Genomic DNA, 19,649 nt, shown 5'->3' on the forward strand with positions numbered 1-19,649 from the left:
GCAAATATTAACAATTAATACAACAGTGTCAGTTTGATGATGTAAGATTGACTCCTTGTCATGGTAGTCAGATCTGAGTGAGCAGACAGGTCTGATTTTAACACTTCAGGAGCCAGATTGGAACTAAAAAGGAGGCCATGCAACAGAAATCTATTTGGCTGTTTGTACTGATTAGAAATCATCAAATCACAGTCCATCCATCCATCCATCCATCCATTTCCATCTGCTTATCCAGGGCAGGGTCCTGGGGGCAGCAGGCTAAGCAAAGCACCCCAGACATCCCTCTCCCCAGCAATGCTTTCCAGCTCCTCCTGGGGTACCTCAAGGCATTCCCAGGCCAGTGTGTTCTGGGTCTGCCCTGGGGCCTCCTACTTGTGGCACGTGCCCAGAACATCTCCAACGGGAGGGGCCCTGGAGGCATCCTGATCAGATGCCCGAACCACCTCAACTGACCCCTTGCAGTGCGAAGAAGCAGCGGCTCTACTCCAAGCTCCCTCCGGATGCCCAACATTCCTTACCCTATCGCTAAGGCTGAGCTATGACACCCCACGGAGGAAACTCATTTCAGCCGTTTGTATCCGCGATCTCATTATTTCGGCCACTACCCAGAGCTGATGACTATAGCTGAGGGTTGGGACGTAGATGGACCAGTAAATCCAAAGCTTCACCTTCCGGCTCAGCTCCCCCTTCACCACGATGGTCCGGCACAGCGTCCGCATCACTGCGCCAAACTGCCGATCCATCTCACACTCCATTCTATCCTCTTTCGTTATGATACTTGAACTGCCTTGCTTGAGGCAGTAACTCACTCCCAACCCGGAGGGGGCAGTCCACCGGTTTCCATCATAGAACCATGGCCTCAGATTTCAAGGGGCTGAATCTTATTCTGATAGTTTCAGGCTGAAACTGCCCCAGTGCATGCTGGACATCACGGTGTGATGAAGCCAACAGAACCACATCATCTGCGAAAAGCAGAGATTCAATTCTGAGATCGACAAACCGGACCTCTTCCTCCCCCAGCTGCGCCTCGAGATCCTGTCCATGAATATAACAAACAGGATCAGTAACAAGGGACAACCCTGGCAGAGGCCAACACCCACCGAGAACGTGTTTGACCTTACGGCAAGTATGCAGACGCAGCTCTCACGTTGGTCATACGGGGACCAGATGGCTTGTTGCAGCGAGTGTGAAAGATAATCCGTCAGAGAAAAATTTCAACTTGTGTGTGAATTAAGGAGGCGCAGGTGACGTTTCCCTTAATATACAGAACATGTGCATTTGCCCCCCACCAGTATGGAAGACATGAAAGTAGCAGAGCACTTTGATTTTGGCAAATAAAAAGACATATACACCATAAATTGATGCAGAAAAGGCACAAATTTGTGCATAAAATTCACCAGAATGCAGGAAACTGTTTGATGCTGAAAACTTTCTGGTAAAGACCCCCAAACCTCACAAGTGTGTTGTCCCCTCTCCACGTTCAAATAAAACCTACTCCCTTGCAAACACCACTATAAACTCTCACAATCCCAGTCTTAACCTCATTTTAATTAGAATAGAGAAGGGTAATGGAAAAGATGTGGAGAGTGCCGCAGAGCATCACTGAGGGCAGAGGAGTGTGATGCATGCAGCCTTGTTTCTGCTCGCTCCTCAGATGCTCTCAGCTCCAGTGCCAAATGTTAGCAAAGTCGGCTAAACAGATGCTGGCACCGCTTCCTCTATTGACATCCAGTGTGTTTGCCACTTCGGCTCACAGAGATTTCAGTAGCCACGCAGAGGAGGCTGAACTGTGATCAGGACACATGCTCTCTATCTATATCTATATTTTCACTTCATGGCTGATGGTCAACAGACCTTATAACCATGAGACTTGGAATGCACAATGTTATAAGAGCTTATTATCAGTAACATTGTTAACACTGTGCTACATTGCACACAAATGCACGTCACACACTGAGCGAGCCGCCTGTTAATGACGCAAAGCAGTAATGATTGTGCTAAGTGGCTAATGGGCATGTAGCTACTTCCATGTTTCAGATGATACGTCATGTTTGTAGTCGACCAATGAAGATGAGTTTACATATCACCTTGGGTTCGTCCTTCACCTTCTCAAAATGATCACACACTTTGGATTTCCTGCCCGACATGTTATTAACTAGCCTGTGGAATAACCACAGGTACCAGCCCTGGAAATTAGGGGCTGTACTCATGCTGCATCTTTAACCACCTGGGAAATGCAAATGCGTGTGTAGGCCTATCGTCTGTGGGACAGATGTAAAGCTCTGGGTAGCCCTGCACTAACATGATCAACTTTCTGTATTTATCAGACTGAATATTTACAGAAGGGAAAGATATCTGTCGGCTGTGATTGTTTTGTAATGTGACTCCTGACTGACTGCTGAGCGTGGCCTATTCCTGTGTCTGTCCTCTCAAATTAAATTCCCTCATGGTCCAGTCATATAGGTTTTGATTTACTTTGACAAGGCGCAGCACCTAATAGAGTTTCACTTTTTTTTTTCTGTGACTAAGCGACCAATGAAATCTTGCCAACTCATGACCTTTCTGGTCAACTAACATTTGGTCGACTATCAGGAGGCAGCCCTAATTTTAACTTCCTCAGTAACAAGCTGGTGTCTTAGAGCCAACTCATTTTGATGGGGTATAGCGCTGCCATTCGTGTTCATCAGTGCTGGAGATTTTCCAACCATGCTGCAGTGTGTACATTATTGAATTTTGTCCGCTTCAAGGCAACCATTAGTTTTTGTTTTTTTTTCATTTCAGTATGGTTTTGTAAATCAACTTTATTGAGCTTTAAATGATCTATTAGAGTAAAGTGCAGTACATTAAATACATCATGTTTTCTTTCTTCCTCAGTTACCTCACTGTTACTGCAGTGTAACATGCAGACTCTGGAAAAGTTTAACTCATGTTTATCCTTGTACTGATTAAACACTGAGAGGCAGCTGCCAAACAAATCAAACTCCGAAAACAGACAACAACAAAACATATTGTGTTATTGTGAAAAGGATACATTTCATAACAATGCTGCCATACCTCAGCAAGCTATTGTTTTGTTTCTCAACAAATACAGAATACAATTAGCGACATCCGCGACCGCCCCAGACGGATACAGAGATACCGTTTTAATGGAAAACACTACATCCTGGTTCGCCGTAATAATAATTGGATCAGATTTTATGGCTCTGTTTCTCTTTTACTGCTTCACTTATCTCTCTCCCTCCGCGTTATCCATCTTCCTCCATCCTCCACCTCACCAGAAGAAGTCATTCATTGCTCTGCCAACCAAACAGTGTTTTCATTATCACCTGCCTCCTCTCCCTCTGTCACCTGGCTAAAGACGGATGTCGGGGTCGTCAACAGAAGACAGAGAAAGCCAGCCGAGTGTCGCCGCTCTTCATCTTTATGGTGTTTAGTTCAGCAGCATCGTGTCGCTGATAACTTTTTCCACCCCTCCCACTCCTCTACTGCATAATCGAACTAGATCTCTCTTTCTCTGTTGACTCCTCCCGGAAAAGTAAACCTCCTTCGCCTCCTCTTCAGCGAACATTGCATCAGTGTTTTGTTGTTCTTTCATTTCGGTTTTGTCTCAGTCAAGTTTTTTGTCACTCACGGGGATGGAGACTTGGCATGCACAGCATTGCAAACGCACACATGCACACAATGGAAATTTTTCTGCTGCTGTCTGCTGCAGGTGCGGTGGAGACTCGAGGGAGAGGGCAATGTATTTCCATATCAAAAAAAAAGCAGGATGTGTGTGTTTGTGTGTGGCCAGGTGCAGTCTAAATCAGTACCTGTGAATAAAGTGGGTTTTTTTCCCTGAAATTTCTTTGTGATGTTACAGGTCATCATTCAAAAACTAAAGAGGAGGAGATAGGGAGCAAGCGAGAATATAATAGTTTATGATTATGTGTGTGTGTGTGTTTGTGTGAAAGTTAGATAGTGAGAGATTTCAAGAGAGGAAGTACAGACACCAGCAGAGAGAACGCCAAAAAGACAAGAGACTAAGTAAAAATAGTTTATATATTCATGTTCCGCGTCAGATGATTAATTCATGAGTGCCTGATATATTCAGTTATTTATAAACTGCTTGTGTGTCACCACTGTTGACAGAAGTGTTGCTCTGTGTTCATGGAGGAAGTACACAATGTAAAATAGAACATGAAACAGCCAGCATGTGCTCAAATGATGTCACTGTAAAGGTTAGCAGTGACTGACGAGCAGTTCACACACAAAAGCTAATTTCTTAATATGTGTGTCACTGCTTCCCCGAGCAGCTGCTCCTCTCTTACTTGCTATGTATTCTCATCCATGTTTCTCTCCTGACTCCAGATTTTGACCCCGGTCTCGGGCTGATGACTGGCATTACCCCCATAAATCCCATGATGCCCAGCCTGGGCCTGGCGCCCCCGCCCCTCTCCCAGGATGCACCAGTTGTCAAGGAGATCATCCACTGCAAGAGCTGCACACTGTTTCCTCCCAACCCCAGTAAGTCTCATCGCAGCTGTTGTAACGGGTATAACAGTCTGTCCTTAATAAATCTTAAATTGTCTTCAGTTAGATTTTATAAACATTAGCCCTTAAAGGGGAACTACGCCCATTTTCAAAACTCATATGTCATTCCTATGGTCCAAGACAGTCCAACAATATAAGTAAACATTGCCTAAGGAGCAGCTCCAGACTTTGAACACTATGACAGGGCTGTTCATTTTCAAATTCAACAGGGCCGGATTTTAAAACCAGAAAATGTCGACATGACATTTTCAACAGCGAGCGACCTATTTTTTTACTTTTTTTTAGCTTTTGAAATGAAAAAAGATATTTTTAATCAACTGAGGAGAATCACAATGAATAAACAGAATAAACAACACAAGCTACGAGTCACCACTCAAACACAGGTAAGTATTCGAGTAACACACACACACACAGCCTCTCTGCTGCTGTATCGCCTGCTGGTTCCGACTGTTCCAACCAGTCGTCACGGCAAGGAGGGGGAGGGCAGAACCTATCATGAGACACAAAGGGAAAAAGCAGGAAACAACAGAAAAGAAGGGCAAGCCCACCTTTCACCCTTAAATGCAAATGGCCCGATCTAGTGCAAGTGTTTAGGTTTGTCCATTCCAGGCTGTTGTAGAAACATGGCAGTGCAACATGGCGATCTCCTTAGACAAGGACCTGTTATATGTTGATATATACGACTCACTCTAAGGTCATGAAAACACGATTCTTGTTTTCAGGTGATTTATTATCAATCATACTAACTGTACTAATAATTATAGACTTAAGAAAGTAAACTTATTATATTATGTTCCATTCCATGATTAAAATTTAACAGAAGTCTTTGGCACTTGGACACCAGAGGGAGATATTTTGTGATCGAGGGACATCTGAGCAGCAGCAGGATAAATCCCCCATAGAGTCCAGACACTGGTGGTGGCGGCTGCTGACTCTGTGGCTGCTGAGGCGTATGAGGCTGATGAATTGGTAAAGACTAGATGGTGATGGGGAGGTGGACGGCGCACACAAAGAACTACGGCAGAGAAAGAACCATATTTAAAATGAGGAGCAGTAAGATGACAGGCTGACAGAAGACGTGTCGCTGTGCTATTGGTTGATTGTGAATCAGCTGATAACTCAATTGACCTGCCCAGACAATAACACCCAGTGAGCATACGTGCAAGGAGTGAATGGCAGGGTGAGACAGAAACCCATAGTCTAAGCATGACAAGTGTTGTCTTCCTGACTGAACTTTTGCTAGAGCTTCACCTGTTGGCAAAATGTAGAATAGCCTAACTCACTCTAATAATCATATTCCTACATAAAAGCTACCTCTGCACAGGGTCACATATATACTAACCTTCAGACTTACCTGCAATGCTTGCATAAGAAAAAGATGATTTGTCCAAAAGTCGGTCTTAAAGTCGGTTAAAATGATCTTCAAAGGTCTTAAAAAGCTTAAATTTTAGTGACTGGACCCTGTTTAAGGTTGGCAGACACACTGTGAGCTGACCCGTCATCAGTGAGCCTGCGTATGTTTTATTTATCGATGCAGCAGTGTGCATTATCCATGACTTATCTCTGTCCCTGCAGTCTGGCACCTATGCACCAGCCAGATATTGTGTGACAACGCAGAGGCAGCGAGTCTTCCTCCTTAACGTCACCTTTAATACCTCTTAGCACCTCTAGCCAGCAGAGCGTAGCTGATTTGCATTCACGTTTCATCAGGAAGGGTGGGAAGAGGGGGAGGTGGGGATTAAAGTAGGTGTAAAGGTGTGTGTATGCATGCGGGTGTGCACTTGTGTGATGTCTGTGAATGTATAATTGGAGGAGTGACCTCTGTGAGCACATAACACAGCGCTGCTGTCTTCAATATGCCAGGCCAAAGAGGTGATGGACTCTGTCCTCCTCTCAGCTCAACTCACCCTTATCGCTGTATCTCGTCTTAATCTCTCTTCACCTGCTCACTCTACTGTACCATATATACATATGTAGCCCGCTGCCTCGCTATCACACACTGCATCTCCTCTCCTCCCACCACGCAGTTAAGGGGTCAAATCTACTTAATTACCTGATCACCTCTGAGTCTTCCAACTACTACTTCCAGTTCAAAAGGTCTCTGTCAGGCTCTGACTGTTACATATGTATATATACCAACACACACGCTTCTCTGCACACACACACCTGGACAAGTACACATTTGGACTTTTTATACTACAAAGTGTTAGTACATCAGGAGCTGAAAAATGAATCCTTGATCCGTGACAAAATGGGGTATGAAAATAAGGACAAAGGGGCAAAAAGTCTCTGCTCTCATAATTAAATTGTTAAATTGTCATCATTACTTATAGCTACAGTACTGTCCCCTGTGGGCCATTATAGGTGATTCATGGTAATTGGCTTAATCTTTCCGTGGTGTGCTGAAGGAATAAAAGGAGAATTTTTCTTTCTCTACCGGGAGAAAATGTTGGCAGCACGTGTTGACCGTACGAAACAGCAGGTCAACTAAAGTTAAACGGCCAATATTACATAAAACTGAGCAACAGAGGAGTGGAATAGGGAGTGAACACCATTCCTGTTCTCAGTGGTGGTTCTGGGATGGCTCCCAAAGGGGCCATTGCCTTTGTGACAACAAGTCCAGTCCCCCCTTATAGCCTTTCATAAAATGCCCCTGCGATTTATGCCAAGATGCAGCACAAATGTATTATTTCATATTTCAGTAGCAAAGCATCTGAATAGGATTAGATGATATGACAATATATGCTGTTAGATGATTTCCCTATACCATTTTACACTGAGGTTCTATTGCCTTTAATACCTCTGGTTTTATGGGGCCATTGTGGGTAATGTTGCAAAAGCATTTTCAGGACAGCTTGATGACAACATGGGGGTTATAGGATTTTGCATTAATGTGATGGAGTCCCTTGATTTGTCAAGTATCTCATTTACATTCCCATCTGGTTATTATCTATCTGGAAACTTAATACAATATGATTTTTTTCTCTCCAAATAGCTACCTTTATGTTTAAATTCAATGTGGGAACCCTTCTTAACAATTTCAGGTCAGAGTCACTCCTCCCACCTCCCACTCATTTCTGTAAACCAAGGATGTTTTACATTTGTATGTTGCATGTGTAGCAGATATTTTGAGACTCTAGGTTTCTAAACCCTTCAGTTTTCAATTTGTTGATGTGACAGTGCTGTGGTTGGGTAAAGGCAAAAAAAGCCACCTGGTTAGGGTTGGAAAAACATGTTTTGGCTTAAAATACCACATTTAGTCACAAAAAAAAAAGTCTGGGAATGTTCCAACATGGTGCCAAAGAATACCTGGTTTTGTTGCTGCACGGCTGCACATGTCCCAAACTCTCATTAAAAATAACTGTTTTTGTTGTTATAAAATACCAGCTCTTCTCACTTAAAAATACCCACTTTGGTTGCTACAAACACGGCTGGAAATTTCCCGACTTGTTAAATAATAACATCTTTTGTCGCTACAAACATGGCTGAACATGTCCCAACAACTGATTTAGTAGCTACAAACAAGGCTGGAAATGTTTTGACATGTCAACAAATACCCACTTTTATTGCTAGAGACATGGCTGGAAATCATAGGACATGTTGTCAACAAATACCCACTTTTATCACTACAAACACGGCTGGACATGTCCCGAACTCTTGTCAAAAACACCTGCTTTTGTCATTATAAAATACCCACTTTTGACAACACAAACATGGCAAGAAATTTCTGACCTGTCGTTGAGAAATACTCACTTCTGTTGCTACAAATATGGCTGGAAATGTCCCAACTTGTCAGTAAAAAATCCTCACTTTTATCACTACAAACATGGCTGGACATGTCCCAAACTCTTGTTAAAAAATACCTATTTTTGTTGCCACAAACACAGCTGGAAATGTTCCGACGTGTTGTCAACAAATACCCACTTTTGTCAGTACAAACACGGCTGAATATGTCCCGAACTCCTATTAAAAAATACACACTTTTCTCATTTAGAAGTACCCGCTTTTGTCGCTAATAACTAGGAACATGGAAATGTTCCAACAATTTATTAAAAAAATACCTGCTTTAGGTGGTCTCAATCAATGGCCTGCTGCTGTCTGCTGCTTGGCAACCATCTGCCGAGGTGTCACGTCATCCACCATCCCCTCCTCCTCTTGATGAGAAACTCAGCTCATACATGTAATCTGAACTACGTCATACGAATGAGAAGAACAGTTGTAACATATCCATGGTTTTCAGAAACATAAAGCCAACATTTTCATGATTTGATTTAAGAGTCACAGCTGGAACTTTCTTTCTCATTTGGCTGAAATTACATTCTGCCTAAGTCCCACAGAGCATATTTTAAAATGACATTAATTTCTGGTTTAAATTCTTGTTTTTTATTTGTTGTATTATTTAATAATTTCGGTTATTTGTATGCCATCTGTTTGATATTAACCTGGGCGAATAAACAAAACTAAATTGTTTCTCAATGAATATTAAGTTGCCATATCAAGATATATTAATGCTGCAGAATAAACAGCAAAATAAAACATTTCTTTCACACTTGCATTCTGCACATAATTAAACATGATCCCAGTGTTTATTTCCTGCGGGAGGAACTTTCTCTCTGTCTGTCTGGAGGCTTTTTCAAGGCCGTCTCTCACGTCAGATGGAGAACACACCAATTTCAACCTAGACTATCAGCGAGAGCGTCTTTCTACAACCAGCTCGGGAGTCTGCCTTTGATACCAAGTGTGTTTGAGTTCAGTGTTCACCCTGAGTATAAAGCATCACTCTCATGTTTTAATGCAGACAGAAAAATTTATCACACGCGGTAAATTAATTAATGAATACTTTCTCCGCACCTTTAGGCCTTTACCCGAGCTTTGTGATCAGAGATGAGCACATGGATGAAAAACAGTGTACCTCAGACAGAGTTCATTCTGCTCCTGAGGCTGAACGAGGAATCTGACTGTAAACCGCTCGGCGTTACAACACAAAAACCTGCTATAAACACTCACTGTATGACCCAAGGTTACATTCTTCCCTGTGTGAGCACTTTAACATTTTCTTTCCCTTTTGTCTTCACCCAGGCACAAAATCGAAGTCCTTAAGAGCCGTGTTAGTCAAAGATATTCTTTAATTCAAGCCTTTACTTCACCCTCCGAGTCGTTTTATTGTGTGTATGACAAAAGACGTACAATAAACAGCCAAGAGGCTAAAGAGAGATTAAAAAAAAAAGAAGAGTCTTTAACAGGGATTCATATGCAGCTCAGCGGGTACAGATGGCACGTACACTGCTAAGGTTAAGGACTCAATCTCCTATGGGCCCTCTCTCACACAAAATTTAAGCACTCATGTTACTTGTAAAGCACTTTGGATACAAGCATCCACCCAATGGCGTGTTACGATGTAAAGTGGGGTACGCATTAAGCTTCTTGAACAAAATCTCTCACTTTAACCCTTCCTTCCATCTTCCCCACAGCATCATCGTCGCATATCTCTGCAATATTTCCTGCCAGATTTATTCTCTGTCACCTTTCTGTCTCCCTCTATTCATCCCCTTCCCTTTATGTCACCTTTGAGGCATGAAGAGTGCCACAGACGAGAGTGGGTCGAAAAGTTAGTCTTCAGAGGAAGCCAATTTACTCCCAACATGAAAGAGAAGCACTTTCCTCCCCTCTTTGAAAGACGCCGCTGTTGCCTTCCACAATAGACCAAGAGGGTGTCAAAACTGTCCTTTGAAACCAATAAGAAGACATTCCTCAGTCGCAGACATTTTTCTAAAGAGAAAGAAGGGAATGTGTCATCTAAATAACAGCATTTCGGGGTAGGAATTTTAACACAGCAATTTATTTGAACAGATGGGGAGACGTTCACCCAGAGCTGAGCGGAGCCATTGAGGAGATTTCTCTGCTCGCTGGTAGGTTTCCGGCTGTAATTGAAGCCTCTGGGGTTCTTCTGAGGGGGTCACAGCATGATAAAGCTCCACCACGGGGCACGACGCAGGGGGTCACAATAGATAGCTGACATGCGCCTTTCTTTAAATTTATTTTTTAAAAGAAGTATCAGAGGGTGTTTGTATTCGGTGTGTGTGTGTGGAGAGCAAAAAAATATGGAGGGAATGGAAAACATGGGCAGAAATGTTGCTTTGGACAGTGTTCTTTTTCTCTCTGCGTGCCGTGTGTGAAGTTAGAGGATGATTGTGAGTCAGTGCTCTTTTTCCCAAGGTATTTGTTATGTGTCCAGCAGGCGATAGCAGTGAGTGTGTGTGTGTGTGATGGGCATAGAGGGCAGCAGGTTGCATATGGTGGCTATCACAGGAAGCAGGACCCCCCAGCTACTCCACTTTGGACACTACATGCAGCTTCCTCCTTATTGACCTTTAACTGAACAGCACTGTTCCTCTGCCTCTCTGTATCGAGCTTTAGTCATATCTGCATCTTTGTCTTTATGTTTCTGCTGCATTTTTAACTTAGATATTCATGACTACTTTTGTCTTTTATCTTGTTTAATTTGTAATTATCTGCTTTTATAATGCGGGTGCATCAATCTTAAGATTCTTCTATGTTTGTATCTTTTTAAAATTAGTTACTAAATTATTCTGAAAATGAGAAATTGTAATGAAAATTTCAAATTTTGTTAAATTCTTATTTTCCTCTTTGCTTTTATAATAAGCCTTGTAAAGAATTACGTAAATTAAGAGCTAAATTCACCATTATTGAAGAGTTGGCGATAGAGTTGGGTACCAAACTCTGTACTTTTACGGCTACAGACCGAATTCCGTTCATACTACCAAGTAGGGCCAGGAGATATAATGACGATGTACGATATACCAATAGCCCACCCACACTCAAGCGGGAAGCAGTGGCATCTTGTCTATCGCAGCAAACCCCCGACAACCCCGCCCCCCGAAACAAGTGTGTATGTTGTGAGACTCTCCTCACCTCTGTCTGCAGGAGACCAGAGAGAAAGGTGTTTTTAAAAGACTCTTTGTGTTCAGCTCTCAGTACTTTTGTAGCTTCTAACTGAATCTCTGTGGTTTGGAGTTTAGTTTCTCTTCTGCATCCCGATTTTACTTTAGATATCTGATTTATTTTACTGTTTCATGTTCGCCATCAGCTGTATTAAAATTTGTGTGAAGTTGCTGCTCGAAAGAGTTTTTACATAACAAAATAACGGGGGACTTTTATTGTGAAGAATCTATAGGAAATTAAATGTGTTTATCACTGAATTAGCGGCACTTCAGTCTAATGATACAGCAGGGAGGAAGAGTAAAAGCAGAATCAGCCACAGTGAGATGTTGATGAAGAGCTGCAGACAACAGGCTCTTCCTGCACCTCTGCAAACAGCTCACCTCCAACAGGTGAACTTCTTTTACCTGCCTTGCTGTGGAAAAACACATGCAGCAAAAATAACAGGGGACTTTAGCCCTGGATTAGCTTTCAACTTGCTACCAAACATGTAGCCCACTTAGTAGAAAATGCTGATATATCGGCATTATATCGCCTTTGTCTCTACGTGTGATTAGAGAAGAGCAGAATTGTCTATCTATCTATCTATCTATCTATCTATCTATCTATCTATCTATCTATCTATCTAATGGATGTACAGGAACAACGACAGCATTGCTTTCATTATCTTAATGTTTGCCCTTTGCTTTGCTCCATCTGTCAGGCTCAAATGTACTGATGCTTTGTTGGCATGTTGGTGTCATCACTGTCATTAACACATTGTGATCACACTTTGCGCCTTTAAGTGTCATTGTGCCGATTTCACACATCAGTTAGAGGTCTTCATTACTGCATGTGAACAAAGTTACATAAAGACTTGACAGTAAAGACTGTTAGTAAGTATAATTGTAAAGAGCACATTCCCTCAATAAGCCGCTTCTCCAGTAGGCCTAGTTTTTGTTTCATACAAGGTTAAGACCTTTTCTTATCACAGACAAAGTTAAGATTTGATTAAACTTTGTCTTCTTCATGACTCCCGTACAAACAGACACAAACCCATTTTTGTCTCTGGCCCTTTAATGCTGAAGACCTAAATTTCATTCACTGCTACAGGGAATTACTCTGTGAGTGTCTTTAATGGTCATCAGTTCCTCCGGCTCTTCTTTTTCCAACACTTTTTCATCGATGTCAGGCTTGTCTGTCTGTAATTACCCTCAAGTAAAAGACCAAAGATGCCCTTCAGAACCCTCCTGTCTACGTGCCTACATTTCTAAAAAGTCCCCAGTATGGATTTCATCCTCCTTTCAAAGCCAAACATTTGGTAATGCAGTCACATCTCTAGTGTGTCTGGAAAAAAAGTGTTGATTTTGAAGGGAGGCTTTTATGAAGCAAGGATGTCAGCTAAATGTCAGATTGTTACCTTGTTGTCCTTTTGTATTGTCCTCCTCGCAAATTGTAATTTAATGCTGAATCGTGCAATGAAGCGCAGCATGTTTTAGCTGAGGAGGGAAACTATCACCTTGGTGCTGTCCTACAGTTGATGTGTGTGTGTGTGTGTGTGTGTGTGTGTGTGTTTTCTAGCTTTAAGTGTGTAAGTGAGGGAGCAGCCGTGAGTATGTGCATGTTCCAGTTTTAATGCCATCATCATCGCCAAGGTCAGGGGACAAAGGTATTTGGGCCATGTGCCAGAGCAAGCTGTGACATGAGGAGGACAAAGCCATAAAGTACCTTTGATGTGTTTTACCATAACTTTGCTACAGGCTCTCCAGCACTAAAGCTACAGGACTGGATAACGGCTCCTCTTGGGCCCATAATTTAAAATTTCATGTCCAACCCTTTGAGTACTGAATGAAAAATACACTGTATTTTTTTCCTAATTTAGGAGATGATTGATGGGAAGTTGTATGATTTTAGGCCACAGCTTTATAGCCATGGGAAAGTGGTTTCAGTAGCTCAAAGTGTACATGAATGAGTCCTACATTTCAGCTCTGCTTGAGGTACTTTTCACATAACTGCTGAGTCCAATTTGTTCTGTGTGTCAGTCAGCAAATGTCACTAAACTTTTATGACGGCTGCTGTAAGAATAGGATATTATTTTGGGTGTTATATTTTGAGAACGACATACTCTGTATTTGAACATTTACATAAGGAACATTTTTAGCTTTAACTTTCACAGCTGTAGTTCAGTTCACGTAGCCAGACTGTAACCAATTACTGTTTAAGCCTTATACTAAAACCTTTTCAAAATATGTATTATATTTTAAGCTCACATTACATTAATACCTCTAGTATCTATTTCTTACCCAGAATATGGCTGGGTGACATGGCAAAAAAAATTCATATCTGTTGATATCTATAATTATCAGGATAACTGTCAAATCATTATGTCTTTCAAGTTTAAAGGCAGAGTTTTGCTTCTACACACACACACACACATTAAAATCTGATGTACATTTAAAGCAAATATGGTCAAAATAATGTCAATAAATGTCAAATATAAATAGACAAAGACATCATACTTCTGGTCAGCAGCATGTCAAACCACTTTGTAGAGATTGTTCACAGTAAAACATTTTCTAGGTGTTTTAGCTGCCAGTTGTAACAAACAAAAAAAAAATAGACAAAAGCATAATGTTAAAGGTCTAGTGTGAAGGAGTTAGGGGGATGAATTGGCAGACATGGAATAGAATATAAGAAGTATGTTTTCTTTAGTGTATAATCATCTACATAGGTAGCAGGTCCTCATCTATGGAAATCCCCATTTTGCACCGCCATGTTTGTACAGTAGCCGAAAGCGGACAAACGAAACACTGGCTTTAGACAGGGCCCACACGTTTTTGCGTTGACTGCAGTAGTTAGCAGCCCCTCTGCAACAAGTACTTTGTTCAGTGTTAAGACCTCTGGGATTCACTGGGCTCCCTATAAAAACCTCCTGAACATCTGTATCCTAAGTTAGCAGCGATAAAAGGTGAGCACATATTAACAGGTGCTTGGCTAGTGGCCTGTCTCCAACATGCTAAACAGTATCAGAGAGAGGAGAGGCTCCCGGTAAGAACTTCCATAACACCAACTGAAAAAATTCTAACTGGGAGTTGTAGCTGGTTGCAATCTACAATCTTCACCACTAGATGCCGCTAAATCCCCCTAAATCCTACCCACTGTTCCTTTAACTGCAGTCAGTATTTTCTATACAAATTTTAAACAGACATTATTTAATTTCTGCAGTTTTTCGGTCACAACAATAACAAAAGGTCAACTCAAATGATGTCGTTAAGTAACGTTAGCGTAGGATCATTCATTGTCAAGTCACTCTGCTGTGACTCGGACAAAAATTATGTTCAAAAATGAGGAGATGTATTAATGCTTTATTCACATTTCGTTTAGTCGCATTATGTCATATCACTCTAACAAAATAGCAGTGAGTCGGTCATGTTAACTCGCTAACTTACCGTTAGCATTAGACTAGCAGACTACCCCAACAGCGGTTATGTGACAGATTCAATCGCTGGGCAGCCCAGCGCTGTTATCCATCCATGACCATGTTGAGTTGTTGTAACGTTACAACCTTTATTCAACGCCTTACCTTAGTGGCTGGTCTCCTCATTCTCTACTACTACTTCTTTTTTTCCTTCTTCTTCTTCTGGTTCATGGCAGGTGACAGGTGTATGGGTGGTTTAATTATATTGAAAGATTCTTATTATATTTCTATCGAGAAAAATTATATCGAGATAATTATCATTATCATGCCACACGCTAACCCAGAAATGCGCTCTGTTGACAGTTTTCTTTATGTACACCTAGCTGACACTAACACGGCCTAATACAACAACCCTGAAATCATTTCAATTTTCAGGAAGATTATGATTGACTTTGTTGATGGTTGATTCAACTTTGTGATCATTTCTGAGGTTGTAGTTTCTGCTGCTGTTGAATTGTACTGTCACATACTGAGTGGTGTAAGTAATATTCTGTCCATCATATTTATATCAGTGAGGGCACACTCAATATGCCAACCGTAGTGACACCAAACTTGAGTTATGCTCTATACCATCTCTTCTAGGTTAGATGAGAGTGCTAACATTAAAGCCCAGATGGCTTAGCATCAATCAATTTCCCAGTTTCCCTTGTGCAGACTTAACCAGTCACTCATATCATCCATGGAAAGCCTCATCTTTCTGAGATTAGATCAGTCAACATTTATCTTTGTTCAGTGTGTAACGTCCTTCATGCTTCAAACAATCGACACAAAAGGATCAACCTCTCTGCGGACAGAAGGATTTGATTTTCATGCTAGGGATGGCGTGACATGATTATCTCTGTAATGTTACAGTGATTCAAGCATATTGTTTCATGTTATTGCTTTCCATCATGGTATGGCTATAGAGAAATCTTTCCCCAGCTGTACATCTCATCATTACCGTTTGAGAGGTAGGCTTACATCACTAAACCCCCCGGTTGGTGATAATAGTGAGCATGAATTTGGCTGTGTTGATAATATGACTTCTTCTCTGGGGCGGCCCTGACCTGCTGACCTGCTTCACCCTGCTGGAAAAGGCGCAGCTATATTACCTAGGAATTTGGACAGGTGTTCATGTCAAGTTTGACATTACAGATTTAGCACCAGCAGGGTGCAGGTGATTAGGGAGCTTGCCAGGTTTATAGTTAGTGCAGATTTGGAGTCCACTTGCTCAGTTAATATGTCCAGCTAGGGAAATCTTCACATCATCATCGGACTGATAGCCTAGTTTACAACATTAGGGCTGTTTCCCTCCCCTGCCAACCTACTCACAAGTTGTCTCTACCTCAATATGTGAATTACAAAAATCTACCACTGGCGGGTATAAAGTGTCTCACAAAGCACCTGAAATGACTGAGGCAATTGTAATTTTATCTCCCCACCATCATATGGTGAGGTCAACAAAATGTTCTATTAATAATGTTATTGACCCTCTGCTTGTCTCTCTTTTTATTTCACCTATTGGCCAAATTATACGCAGTCATGGAATAATAATCACTGCGACACAGATGACACTTAGCCATTCCCAAGTTACTAGATTAGAGTCCTGCTTGTCTGCTGTGAAAGACTGGATGTCACGTAATGTCCTGCTGATAAATTCTGATAAAACTAAGAAGCCAAGAATCTTGATGTTATGTTTGATTTAGTCCGACTCACAGGATGTAGACTGTGGCTGTAAACCAGCCACTGACTGCCTATAATAGAGTGGTATTCTCCATCCTTTTTGCTATCTGAGTGTCACCGTTTCCAAAACCCTGTCACACACTGATGCCAAGTTGTGACAAAGTTTTGGATCATGCTGTAAGTCATGCCTGCGTTGTTCTTTCGGTGAATTGTTGTAATGATCTACATCAGTGGTTCCCAATTGGTGGGTCGTGGTCCAAAAGTGGGTTGGGGGTCCATTCTGAATGGGCCGCAAGTGACTCGAAAGTGTGTCAAGTTTGTAAAAAACACACTTTATTTTCAAGTACAGTGAATTTCCAGCACAGAGCTTGTATTTTTAAGTACTGTTTGTGGCTGTAGAGTGAGTGACAGCTAACTATAGAGACAGCAAACTAGCTCGATGACATGGGCAAACGCAAGTATAACGCTGAATAGCTTCAATGGTATCGTTGTAATAGTGCACTGCAAGCGCCACACACAGCCAGTAAATCATCTGGGGTTTTAACAGATCCATTGAGCTCCTCCAGAGCTAAAGTATAGTCAGGGTTCACCTCTAGGGCATCGATTATCAAATTATGTTTGTCTTTTCTTAACAGTAAAGGTTGAAACACACACTTGACACATTTGTGACATCAATGTTTTCTTTTCTTTTGTATTGCTGTCAGGCCTGCCAGCTGCTGGTACTAAAAGTCTTCAGATGGTTAAGAACGCTTCAGCTAGAACTTGAGCTAAAACTAGAAAATTTGACCGCATTATGCCACTTTTACCTCCTCTTTATTGGTTCACTATGCCCGTGTCAGATCAGACTCTAAGATGTTTCTGATGACTTACAAAATTCTTAGGAAAAAAAGGTTGTGTGACTGTTTAGTGTTTGTCAGCACCTGGAAGTTGCTTGACGAATCCACATCCTTCATATATCTTTTGATCAATAACTAATATTGTCATCCTGATTGTCCAAACTGTAATTTTACTATTTCAATTTATTCTGTACAGTCATCATCTAGTGTTTCTTCCTGGTTTCTTCCATTTTTTTCCTCCTTAAGAGGATTCATTGGGTTGAGATTTTTTTCCTCATCTGAATGGAGAGAGTGTGTTGTATCCTGCACAGACTGTAAAGCCCCTTGCGGCAAATGTGCGATTTGTGATATTGGGCTATGTAAATAAAATTGACTTGACTTTCTCCGGTAACCTTTCAGTATGATTTTATAGGTTTCTCACAGAAGATTTCTCTGCCTCAAAGCATGTCATTATTAAGGTGGGAAAAGATGTGGAACTAAATAAGCACTACAAATGTCAAGAAGAAACACTTTCAGGGGAAGAATTTTCATCATCCAGTTTTCATTTGTATAATGTGGCTTAAATATAGTCATTTTAAAGCACTCAGTTTGATGGCATGTTACAGTGTTATATGCATATGATGGACTTGACTGAGGGAGAGGAGATGTACCCATGATTACCTTTCCCTTATACAAAAACTTTTTATATGTTTCATTAGACTTGCGTCACTCTTGAATACAGCTATACAGCGTTTATATTGAACTTGAAAAGGCAACATAAATCTAAAAATTCATGAGCGCTTGCTGCAAAATTTTTGCCACTGAAGCCTTTTAAATTTCAGATGAGTGCAAGTACTGACAGCAGCTAGAGTAAACTGTGTATGAACAGTGGACGTTGTGGGAATTAGAGCTCTATTTGTTGGTAACCTGAAATGATTAAAAGTGTCGACATGGCCAGTGCTGGGTAAGTTTCTTTCAGAACATGTTACATATTGCTACTTACTTTTATTTGAAAGTTGTAATTTAGATTACAATATTACTGTGTGTGTGGAGTTATGCATGCATTACTGATTACATTTCTTTTGCGTTATCTTTCATCTAAATAACCTCAGAAATACGATTAGGCATTATGAAATGGAAGAGAGTTGTCTTGGTTTATAGCGGGTAATCAAAGCACAGAAGCTCAAGTTTATTACAGTTCATTATACAGCCTAATGAAGGCTCTCCTCCGGTATGCAGATCTGGCCCATTCATGCATTCAAATGCAGTGGTTGCCACTTTACATTAAAATCCCCCCCATATACTAACAATAGTTTGTTGATATCAAACAATTAATAGATTTTATGAGATAGGGATGAAGATGTGTAGGTATGAAACACAATAGACAAATGCTGAGGTTAGCACAACAAGCAGGTTTGCATGCAAGTTCATCACTATGACGAACGCAAATGAAACACTAGAGCTGGAAGACCCAACTGCAGGTTGTCAGTCAGCTAACAGCAGCAGAGAAAGAGTTGTATGACAAGGACAGTGTGTCAGTGTGTCTCCAAAAAAACCTACTATGCTTTCTACGGCATCACCCAGGTGTGCCTATCACCAGGACGGGGACAAACCAAACCAGAACCCAACCCTTTATTTCCTCTAATGTCAAACAGACTTCAATGCAATCGCAGAACAGGATACGCTGTACATGTGGTAGATATGTGGGTCCAAACCCATATTCGGCAGTATCACCCAGATGCACCCTTCTATAATGTAGCCTATAATGACACGACAAGACACAATTTTTTTTTTTTGGTGGCACATTGGCAGAGGTGGTGCGATTTGGATGGATGAAGAATGAAAACTATAAACACTTAAGTTCAAGTGGTACCATGTTACTTTACATAGTAATTATATCACCCAAAATCCTACTAGTAACGTGCTATATAACTTTGTCACTGTTAATAGTAATATGTTTCTGTTTTGAGGTAACGCATTACCCTGAACACTGGGTATGAACTACTGTGACAACAGGACAACAATACTGTTGATCTGTTTAACAGCATTTTTTTACTTCAAATCATGGAAATCAGGATGCTACCTCTCTTTTCTCTTTCTGTTGAGTGCATTGAAAATGCCAAACTGACCAAGATTGTATTTGAATGAATTCATGAAGAGCATGTCACAACCTACAGCAGCTTTATGAGGGCAGATTGTCGACCTCAGAAAATGAATGACTT

At 41.3% G+C, this 19,649-nt stretch overlaps 1 protein-coding gene across 2 annotated transcripts in view; it reads left to right on the forward strand.

Annotated features, from left to right (window-relative positions):
- The window catches only part of LOC126388712 (ecto-NOX disulfide-thiol exchanger 2-like), a 264,071-nt gene that overhangs the window by 172,034 nt on the left and 72,388 nt on the right, over positions 1-19,649 (forward strand). For both annotated transcript variants that reach the window (XM_050041965.1, XM_050041966.1), the window contains exon 4: positions 4,351-4,506. In XM_050041965.1, the coding sequence (XP_049897922.1) occupies positions 4,351-4,506 (156 nt within the window). The remainder of the gene's footprint in view (positions 1-4,350; positions 4,507-19,649) is intronic.

Source organism: Epinephelus moara, chromosome 4 (genome assembly GCF_006386435.1).
Source record: "Epinephelus moara isolate mb chromosome 4, YSFRI_EMoa_1.0, whole genome shotgun sequence".
In the NCBI taxonomy this organism is placed as follows: domain Eukaryota; kingdom Metazoa; phylum Chordata; class Actinopteri; order Perciformes; family Serranidae; genus Epinephelus; species Epinephelus moara.